General features: G+C 34.1%; 1 protein-coding gene across 1 annotated transcript in view; it reads left to right on the top strand.

Annotated features, from left to right (window-relative positions):
* The window catches only part of LOC143226133 (uncharacterized), a 52,965-nt gene extending 46,880 nt beyond the window's left edge, over window positions 1-6,085 (top strand). Inside the window, exon 3 of the mRNA XM_076456693.1 lies at window positions 98-6,085. Within this exon, the coding sequence (XP_076312808.1) occupies window positions 98-141 (44 nt within the window). The 3' untranslated portion in view covers window positions 142-6,085. The remainder of the gene's footprint in view (window positions 1-97) is intronic.
* Window positions 6,086-11,712: the final 5,627 nt, after the last annotated feature.

Raw genomic sequence — 11,712 nt, 5'->3', positions numbered from 1 at the left:
AGCGAAGTGTGTGTAATTACTTTGTAATTTATTGCAGTATATTTTGTAATACAAATAAGACGAATTTCATGTTGTTTTTTATTTTGTTTCTTCACAGTTACGAAAGACCTTCAGGAGCCTACCGAAAGAGCTGAAGTTTAAGAAACGAGGTTTTAATCTAATTGTTAATTTTTATTTAATATTCCCATCTAAGCATTAACACATATTTCGTCAGCTTTAAAAGAGTCCAAGACAAGATCATGTTTTGGAATCATTTCAGTATGTTTGACTGTACATGAACTTTTATCGTGTAAGTTATTTTATAACTCCGGACTAATCTTACAGTTTAACCTCACAAACATAGGGTTAAACAAAATTTCAGATATAGTTGAAAAAAATGTAACGATGTATATTTACTAGTCATGTTGAATATACGACTTTAAAGCAACACACGCAGATACATCATCGATGTTTTGATGTATATCTGCGATAAGATCGATTATAGGATACTTAAGTTCAGCGTTGAATTAAACACATGTTGTGCTCGTCTTATTTTCTCGAAATGTAGCCAACCGAAATATTATACAAATATCATTGATATGTATATCAGAGTAGAAAGTTTTATGTCGTTAGATTGTTAATGAATAATCGTTTATCACAACGGTATGTTTTTTTGTATGGTGTAATTTATGAAATGGGTCTACACTTATACTGTTTTCATTTGTTGTTGCTCTTTGCACCCAAGATCTCTTCACCCATATAGTATTTCGAAACGTTACACAGTTGAAGGAAACAGGAAATCCTCACTTTAAATAACAGAATTTGAATGTGCTGAAACATGGTAAGTATGTCACGTGCTGTTAAAATTTCGCACCTCTTCGTCATCGTTTATTTAAAGTCATACATCATTTGTATATTACGAAAGAAACGCTGTATTAATTACACATGTTTATGAGCTATAAAAGTTCTTATATGTTGAACTAAGTCAGAGAAAGGAATTTTAACTAAAGTGTTTAATATTAGCCTCACCGCTAAAGAGAAATCAAAGATTATGATTAATTTGTGAATATTTTATAAACAAACATATAAATGGTAATTTTTATTTTCTAAAAACTCTAAGTTAGTGTTAAATAGTTATTACGGTTTATAATGTCTTATGATATCTCTATATATCAAATTACATTACGATAAAAATGAAAAAAAACTGAGGAATATAAGCTTGTGGTCGAAATGCTGTGAAGAATCTGTGAAGTAAAATATGTTAAAAGCTGTTATGAATCCTAGTGACGAGTACTATTTAAGAGACAACTGTTTTCAGTCTACAACATAAAAATCAAATCACGCACGATTTTGTATGTTGGAATATACATTTTAAGATTTTACACACAGTGTAGAAAGTGTAATAAGAGATATGGCTGATTGTTGTTGTTTTGAATTAAGCACAAAGCTACACAATGGGCTATCTGTGATCTGTCTACCACGGGTATCGAAACTCGGTTTTTAGCTTTGTAAGTCCGTAGACATACCGTTGAACCACTGGGGGCGAGATATGCCCGATATAAAATAGAAGTAACTATACATTTAACATATTACCCTACACAAAAGAAGCTGTTACTAAAAGAAATGTTAGGCTCTTCCATATAGGTTAATTCTAGTTTAGCAGAAAGAAATCTACTCTGAATATTTTCATCTTTAATCAGAAATAGTTTTTTATTAGTTGCTATGCTGAAAATAAATAACAACAACAATGAATGTTTTCGAAAGGAATATCTGGTTTGAAGTATTTAAATATGTTTACTGAACATTTTTCATGATATTGAAAAAAATGTTACCGCGTGATATTTAAATAATTGGTAGATTCTTTGGATGAGAAAAACACTGAAAATTTAAAATGTTTAAACCTTTACTCCAAGAAAGTTTTTTGGGAATTCTCAGCAGGATAATCGGAAAAGTCTCTTAATGACTTAAAAATAAATAAAATAAATAATGTTAATTTAACTCAAAGTTGTTGTGGAGTATTTTGTTTGTTTAGAACTAAGCGCAAAGCTACACGATGGACTATCTTTGCTTTGCCCACTGCGGGTATTGAAACCCGGATTTTAGTGATGTGAGTCCGCAGACATGTTATGGGGCGATGCGAAGTAAACAAAGTGACTTTTTGATCAAAGTTTCTATTGAAATGAGAGTTGAAAAATATTTTTGTTGAAGATTGTTGTAAAGATAGATAAATAAAGAGTTAGACACCATTCCTGACGTAAATAAATAACCGGGCCCGGCATGGCCAGGTGGGTTAAGGCGTTTGACTCGTAATCTTAGGGTCGCGGGTACGAATCCCCGTCACACCAAACATGCTCGTCCTTTCAGGCGAGGGGCGTTATAATGTAACGGTGAATCCCACTATTCGTTGGTAAAAGAGTAGCCCAAGAGTTGGCGGTGGGTGGTGATGATTAGCTGCCTTTCCTCTAATCTTACTATATTAAATTAGAGACGGCTAGCGCAGGTAGCCCTTGTGTAGCTTTCCGCGAAATTCGAAAACAAACAAACAAAATAAATAACTTGCCTGTATCTGATAAGTTTTTCTTCGAATAATTTTGTTCGCCAGCAATAATTTTCCGTTTCGTAATTTGTTTAGGAAATAGAAGATTTTAGGCACGTATAAAAAAATTAAATGATCGGTTGAAATAATGAAAAAATTTTAATGTAATCCTCAACCTTCTACTATTCATATCTTTTTTTCTAAAGTGTTTAAAGCTAGCCTTATATTTGTTCATTTTATCACAGTTTAGTGTTATATCAAACGTATTTTTGCTTTATTTATGAGTACAGAGAATACATGTGTATTTAGAACCTCAAGTAGTAAGTGTATAGTAGAAACGTTTGTCATGAAAATTTTGCTTGTAATTCTTCAAACAGCAACCATTTAATCAGTGGCACAGCAGTATGTCTGCAGCGCTACAATCCAGGTTTCGGTACCCGTAGTGGACAGAGCCCAGATAGCTCATTGTGAAGCTTTGTGCTCAATTTTAAACACACAAACATTTAATCATTACAGTAGAATATGTCTGTAATTTTCAAAATCATGAAAATGATTGCGCTTGTTTTTCTTTGTTGACATACAACGTTTTGTTTTCTTTGTTTTCCGACCCGTCATCAAGTAAGAAACAGCTCGATGAAAGGCGTAGCCTCCCCAGATGAGAAACATCTGTCGCGAACAAACTAACAGCCTCCTCGAATTAAAGGTCTCTTACAGAAACTATCATCAGTAACTCGTACATATTGCACAGTGTATGCATAAGCGTAGGGGCGTGATTTTGATTTGGGGGAGAGCAAGTTTTCTTCGAAAATATAAGGATGTCTCCAAAGTATCAAATCAAATTAGGAGAGAGAAACGAGGGGTTAAAGCACGCCGACTCCAAAACCAGTGACTATAAAGTAAAATAATATGTGCACCTGTAGGAAGAAGAAAAATGTATTTTCGGGTAAAAATTATTTACTGCATTACAGTTATTACAGTATAATTGTAGTTATACAGTACATGACACAATTTCAAAGAATGTTAGGAGAATGTATAAAACACCACAATAAACTACATTAGATAAAAAAAAGATAAATGTTAAACAAACTTCTTAAACAAATTTCGACCTGCAATTTCGTCTTCCCAAGATATCAATAATACGGTTTGTTTCAAATTTAATCGCTTAGTTCGTTGTTGTTGTTTAGAATTAAGTATAAAGCTTCACAATAGGCTATCTGTGTTCCGCCCACCACGGGTATCAAAACCCGGTTTTTAGGGGTGTAAGCCAGTAGACACACCGTTGTGCTACTGGAGAGACGCTTAGTTCGTGTAAGCACTTCCAATAGTCATTATCACAATGCAATTTAGTCATTCTTGACCCATGCTATTTCACAAGGACGCCTTCAGTCGCTTTAAGTCACAGAATGACTGCTTCGCAGAGCCTGTTGTTACTTACGATAATCGTTGCTAGAACACTAGTTACTTTGTAGAACACTGGAGTCATTTCATGGAATCCGTTCTGATATACTGCGTTGATGACAGTTGTAGCAATTTGCACTTTAGGACACGAAGCCTTATTTTCTGTTATAAAATTGATATGTCTTTTATGTTTCTAGTACATCTCTGTCCACACTGCAGTGGTTAAAGTCATGTACTATAAACTTTAAAGTCGCTTGAAGAAATATGGTACTAATGGCTTCCACGCGGAACCAAACGATGCTAAAGGGTCAAGGCACTCTACTCGTAGTCTGAGGGTCACGGGTTCGAATCCCCATTACATCAAACATGCTTGCTCTTTCAGCGGTGGGGGCGTTATATGTGACGGCCAATCCCACTATTCGATGTTAAAAGGTGTAGCCCAAGAGCTGCTTACATAGTCATCAACTCTGATCAATCTGCCCATCTAACCCCCACCCCTCAGTAGTAATAAATTATGGAGTCAGTACGGCTCATTTCAACTACAGCTAATTTTTTTTAAAGAGTATCGGTTTAGTTGTTTTCTTTTTCGTGAGTAAAAAACACTTTTTGCGTTGTTAACTGTGAATAAAACCTACTTATTTTATTGATTTGTCAAAACACTACCACATGCCAAACTTCCACTGGCGTGTTAACTTTTCGATAAGTTGTTGTTTTTTTATTAACACGTATGTAAATACCATTTAACTTTCAAATAAAAGCTCATGAAATTTATTGTGAGAAACATCGTCATTTGTGATTTTTTCGGAACCTAAAAATAACAGTTTCTAATTTTATGTTTAACATCAAGAAAGAAAGAAAAGTTTTTCATAAATCTGTAACTGTTAATTTTATTATAGCCCTTCTGTCATTGAAGTTGGCTTGTTTGTTAGTAGACCAAAGCTATGTATGTCATCTGCACTCTGTCCATGACAGGGGAATCGAACCTAAGATTTTAGCGTTTTAAGTCTGTAAACCCACTGCTAACCAGGGGAGTATTAAAGTCATTTTAAAGATACTGTATGTGATTTTTTTTTGTTTTATTTGGGTAGTTTTAACAAAAACTACATAATGGGCTATTGGGCTCTGTCCATAACGGGGAATCAAAACCTGGATTTTAGCGATTTGGGTCTCTAAACCTACTGCCGATCAACCAGGGAACTATTACAGGCATTCTAAAGAGAATGTGTGTGTGTGTGTATTTTAACTTCTGTAATCTGTTAACAGGAATAGCTCGCCACATAATAGAAAATTATGAGTGTCATGACTATACTCTTCCTTTTAGTGAATCAGCAATATATGACCTCTAATATAAGAAACATTTTATAAAGTATTGGGTATTAGACACGACCAGCGTAATACCAGCGAATAACAGTGAATATCTGAACCATATATGTGTAATCTGTACATTAATAACTTCATGTCATGTTATTATTTGAATTATATTATCGATTAGTCTCTCTAACTGTCTCAATTTTATTTAATCACTGTTTAATAAGCATTTCAGTGATCTATTTACCAACTGTGCTTTCCTCCATGTTTTTGTATTGTTAGAGAGGATTGTTTTTAGGTATATTTTTCAGAACAGTTATTTCACTTGTAAAAGTTTGTTCAAAGTGCACATGAAACAAAAATTACATTAAATATTGTTTCATTTAAAACAGCTTGTTTGGGTGATGAATTTATTTATTAACATTGAATTTCTGTGATGACCCAAGATAATCAATATACAATGATTCAGTTGTATGTTGGCATTATCTAAAGTAAGATACTTTTTCAGTTTATATTTAATTATTTTACATTTTGTCAGAGTGATCTTAAGTTATTATACACGTGTACATAAGAGATATAATTTAATTTGTAAGTCTGTTTTTTCATTGAAGTTGCAATTATAATCAAGCAATTAAAAGCTTAGGTTTAATTATTCCTTCTCTCTATCCCTAGGTATTAATCAAAAATACCAACGTAGAAATACTCATAGAACGTAAAATATAGACTCGTTTGCTTATCAAAAATCAATTACTACAGAAGGTCTAACACTAAAAGCAGCATCTAAGAGGAAAATATGTCTCCTATGTTTTTGAAAATATTAATATTCAGAGTTCACGTATTTAAATAAAGTACACTTTTTTGCAATAGAACTGTAAGTTGCTTTTTTACGAGTTATGTCTATTTCCAGTTTTTGGGAAATTATGTACAATTTCATTATTCTCTGTTCAAGCTGTGCAGATACACGTATGTATAGAATTCAACTTAAAATAGGGCAATAAATTGAAACAGAATTAGAATAATATAAAATAATAGACACTAACTTAACTAAATGAATTGCTGTGTGTGCCACACACTGTTAAATAAAATCTAGGTCGTGACAAAACTTTGTATGCGTTCATATTTATAATTCTATTATCCAGATAATTAAAAAAAATAGCCGATTGTTTGGAAGGTTAAATTTTGTAAATCAAAACGTGGGACTTTCAGATTTACCCTATTCTCGGTCATATTCGTTAGTAAACACAGTTAACTTAAATGTTGAATAGAAAATGTATTACAAAATTAACATGAAATTCTCAGACTCTTTGAGTTTCAATCAAGAAAAATACTAAATACGACGTGAATAGGTTACTGTCAGATTAAAATATATTGTAAATTAAAAAAGGCAATACAACATTTGTATCCATAAAATCATCATTATGTATCCCTTATTATATGCATAGACATTTTATAAGTATATTTTTTGTAATTAAACACAGAATTACACAATGGGCTATCTGTGCTGAGCCAACCAGGAGTATCAAAACCCGGTTTTCAGCAGTATAAACTTTCATTTTGATAAAAGTTAAGAAAAATGATCTTTGCACTCCAGATAAATATAAAATAATATATTTTTATTTAAACCAACGTTTGAAATAATAATCAGTGATGTCGAGAAACCCACTTGTTGAGAAAGTTATATGCAAAAACGGCTCGTTTGGGTTGAGAAAATATTTTACATAGAAGAGCGAACAACGTTTCGACCTTCTTCGGTCATCGTCAGGTTCAAACGAGCCGTTTTTGCATATAAACCAACGTTTCGCCTTTGCAAATTTGAAACACTATAAGAAGCAGATGTTCATTCCAATGATTACACTTTAACAACCACAAAACCACTTTTCATAAAGAAGAAATTCCTGTCATCTCAGCAAAATCCCATATTTGTTCAATCTACAAAAGTTGAGGACTCTTCTAAAAAGCCACCTGTTCTAGTTCGAAATATTTTGACAGTCAGGATAAGACTTCATAATAACTATCAAAGCCTGTTAGACATTTTGGTAAAAACCCTGGTCATCTTATGTATGACTGTCGGTGTTTCAAAAAATACAAAAGAAAAGGAGGCAACCCCAATGGTTTCGTGTCCACATATGAACGTAGTTTCATCAGAATACTTGATGTTGTTGAGTTAGCCACTTATATAAAGGCTGATGTAGTTAAGGAGGAACTTAGACCTTTCGTGCCTGTTGGTTCTGTGTCTTTTACAAGTGACACTATAACGTATTCTATGTGACACTAGGTCGACTCAATCATTGTTTTTAAAAGGTATATTGCCTGCATATGTCGAAATCTACCACTGACTAGTCTGTTATTGCTCAGAGTATTGAGGGTAGCTTTGTTAATGTTTCTCTTCATAACTTTTATTTAGCATCAAATCTAGTTTCAGGACCATTTGTGGTTGGGGTAAGACATGCTCTGCTAATTAAGGGTATATCATGTGTGTTGGGAAATGATTTGGCTGAGGGAAAAGTTGTTGGCAAACTCAAACTGGTCAACGAACCAATCACTATTTCACCATGTTGTTGAGGAGAATCCAAATATATTCCCCTCGTGTGCTGTGACTTGAGCTCATCTTAGGAAATTAAGCCAAAAACAAATCATACACTTGTATTCAGAAGACGATATTATAGATTTCTCTAAGACATTTTTTGGTCCGACAGGGATCTTGCGGATAATAGTCTTACTGGCGATTCTCCGGGGAGTGACAATGAAGTGAATTGATCACCAAGCAAGAAAAGGATACACAAATCTCTTCAATATTTAAATACACACTCCCAAAAGACGAACTGGAGAAATGTTTTTTTTTGTTTTGTTTTCAAAAATGGTGTGCTTATGAGGAAATGGAGACCATCAGATGTGCCAGCTTCACAGGACTGAGCTATAGTTTATCAAATCGTTGTTCTCAAAACTTATAGTTCTGAAATATTGAAAGTTGCTCGTGAACTCCCCATAAGAGATCATTTGGTGTCAACAACACACGTGAAAAAGTATGCGACTTTTCTTTTGGCGTCATATTAGGCACGATGTTTCTCAAATTTTTAAAACTTGTCTGTTTGCTTGTTTTTTGAATTTTGCGCAAAGCTACGCGAGGACTATCTGCGCTAGCCGTCCCTAATTTAGCAGTGTAAGACTAGAGGGAAGGCAGCTAGTCATCACCACCCACCGCCAACTCTTGGGCTACTCTTTTACCAATGAATAGTGGGATTGACGGTCACATAACGCCCCCACGGCTGAAAGGGCGAGCATGTTTGGTGTGGTGTGGAACCCGTGACTCTCAGATTACTAGTTGCATGCCTTATTAAAACTTGTCATACCTGTCAATTGGTCGGAAAACCTAACCAGAATATTCCTGTTGCTCCTTTAAAACCCTGGGAGCACCAAATATGCCCTTTTAGCCATGGGTGCATTATAATGTGACGGTCAATCCTATTATTCATTGGTAAAAAAAATAGCCCAAGAGTTGGCAGTGGGTGGTGATGACTAGCTGCCTTCCCTCTAGTCTTACACTACTAGATTATGGATGGTTAGCGCAGATAGCCCTCGTGTAACTTTGTGCGAAATTGTAAAAAAACCAAGAACAAAAATAAACAAGCTTTGCACATAATTCAACAAACAAACAAATATTTAAACAGCATACTTCATGGCAACATTTTTTTATTATTTTAACTTACGGTGTCTACAGATAATTTTTACGAAACCAGTATATAACTTCAGTAGTGAAAAACTCACGTGTGATCAGCGAACAGCTAACTACCTCTTCTTAAAGTGAATTGTACCTATATCAACTCAAAATTAATTCACTCGTCGTGAACCCTCTATAAGATGTCAAGGATGTTCCAGATGAGATAAAGACTCAATACTGTTTGTAACTTTGTAAAACTTTTGAATATAAATCATTATTTGTAATAACCGTTATTGTTGCTTGTATATTAAATTATATTACTATTAAGAAATAAAACTATGTATCAATCTTGTTGACAAATAGCATAAATTTGATACATCTTGACATGTAATTAACTTCTAAATTTAAATTGTCATTTAACTCTTTTTCAAGCTATTTAAATCATTATACGTAACATTACACAAAGAAGTTCTTCCTTAGTATTACTTAATATCAGTTGATTCTACTCCAAACATATCGTACACAGATCAACTGACAATAATCTTTAAACACGTTCTAGATTGTGGCACTACAGAAATATTTGCATACATTCTTACTGATATGCAATCACACAGGAGCAGAAATTACTAGATTTGTCATTAATTTTCTTGAAAATAATGATATAAGCATTCAAAATTGCCGTAGGCAGCCTTACTACAATATGTCCAAAATGAGGAGCATACAAGTTTTGATCAAAGAGAAAAAACTCCTTAGCAGACTATGTTCCCTGCTGTGCTTATTCCTTCAGTTTTATTGGACAATGTGTTATGGACTGCTGTACTTGAAGCTTGCTTATTTTGAGTCTTTCTGCAAAATATTTAAGAGTTTTCTCAGTTTCTACACGCCTGTGGAAACCCTAACACGAAGTACTTGAAAAATTAGATTTTCGGACGATGTTATCAGAGACAAGATGGAGCTCCCGTTCAAAATCAATGCGAGCCTCAAAAATGGAGTACAAAGCCATATGTTAAGTCCTCGCTTTCCTTACAAACAAAGACTTTGAAAAGCTTCAAATACACTTATGAGTAAAAAACCTTTATGCTACAATTGGAACAATTAAAAGCAGGTATAATGATGGAATTATAGATCGTTGTCCTAGAGAAATTTCTCAAAACAAATCTTTCTTTACAAAACTTCTAAATGGATGTCAGTACTATTTCTCATTTGCTAAGATTTCTTAAGACATTCATGCAAGATTAATAAAATTCATTTCCAGAATATGAGGAATAGGGTAAACAACTGTTAGAATGCGAGATATATAAGGTCGAAAGATTGAGGAAAGTGAAGAGAAGTACATGATAGGAAGAAGTGTAAGCTAAGAACAGTGATTTTTTTTACCATCTACTCAACATGAAGTTAAGACTTTCTTAACAATGATTGACAAACTGTCACTTCAACTGTACAACAGAATAGTAATGCATGAAAACATTAATTCTAAATATTAATTTCTATGAATCTTAGAATCCACATCTACAGAAGACTTCTACAGTGCTACTCAACAGCTGATTAGTACGTATCCTAATGGACTTTGAGAGTAGCACAAAAAAAATTGTTCAATTTGCCGCCTTCTGCAAAGAACAAAGTATGCTTCGAATGATATGAGATCAATCTCTAAAAACAACTTCCCTGAACGTCCTGATAATCTTAAGAATGTACCTGTGTATCTTTCAAGCAGTAGCTTGGAAACTATATCGTTCTCGACGCTAAAGAGGATAAAAAGCACCCTTTAATCAACAATGTGCCAAGACAGGCTAAATGAGCTGGCACTTTTGTGCATAGAAAATGATTCTTGAGACCGAAATTTAATAGTTTAATCAACTACAGATGGAATGACTTGCTGCTACTGCTGGGGATACTATGTGCGTTTGCTTGTTTGTGTGTGTGTGTGCTTCCGTCATATTTTGTTAAAATTTATTGAAGGGGCACAGTGATTTTTCTAGTAAATACAACATTTTTTAGTTTTTCTTTAGCTTATCTTACCAATGTATCATACTACCAAAACAAGAAGAATGCACATACTAGTGGCGTCTTGCAATTGAACAAAAAACAGAAAAATTAGACCCGGTAGGTCTCTGATCTCGGAATTAGGTGAAGATTTTTTTACGAGTTGTGATAGTTAAGCCACAATGAAACGAACAAGATGAAAAAGTTCCATAAACATCAAATGCTTACTGTTAATTTTTGTATTCACCAGTACAAATTAAAAATACACAATGAAACATAAACTATTGTGCAAACGATTGTGTATGTGTATATTAGTGTGTGCCTGACATGAGCTGAAAAACAGAGTTATTGTCAGTGCGTGTAGATCTTCTTTATGAATGAAACGAAGTAAAATAAAATGATCACAAAAATATCCCATGTTAAATTGAATGCAACATTAATTTACCAATGAAGCTTAAAACAAAACATTTCAAACTTTAAATCGTGGAATCAACACTACAATATAAATGTGTTCATACTTTGTTTTGAATTTCGCACAAAGCTACTCGAGGGCTATCTGCGCTATCTGTCCCTAATTTAGCAGTGTAAGACTATAGGGAAGGCAGCTAGTCATCACCGCCCACCGCCAACTCTTGGGCTACTCTTTTACCAACGAATAGTGAGATGACCGTAACATTATAACGCCCCCACGGCTGAAAGTGCGAGCATGTTTGGTGCGGCCGGGATTCGAACCCGCGACCCTCGGATTACGAGTCGAACTCCTTAACAAGTTAGGAGCTTAAGCCAAATCAGCCAACCCCTTGTTCACCCCATTGAACTCACTAAAACTATTAAAACGAAATACTTTTCA

The sequence above is a fragment of the Tachypleus tridentatus genome, chromosome 9 (assembly GCF_004210375.1).
Source record: "Tachypleus tridentatus isolate NWPU-2018 chromosome 9, ASM421037v1, whole genome shotgun sequence".
NCBI classification, from domain to species: domain Eukaryota; kingdom Metazoa; phylum Arthropoda; class Merostomata; order Xiphosura; family Limulidae; genus Tachypleus; species Tachypleus tridentatus.
The sequence above is the reverse complement of the archived record's forward strand: the minus strand, read 5'-3'. Positions and strand labels throughout refer to the sequence as shown.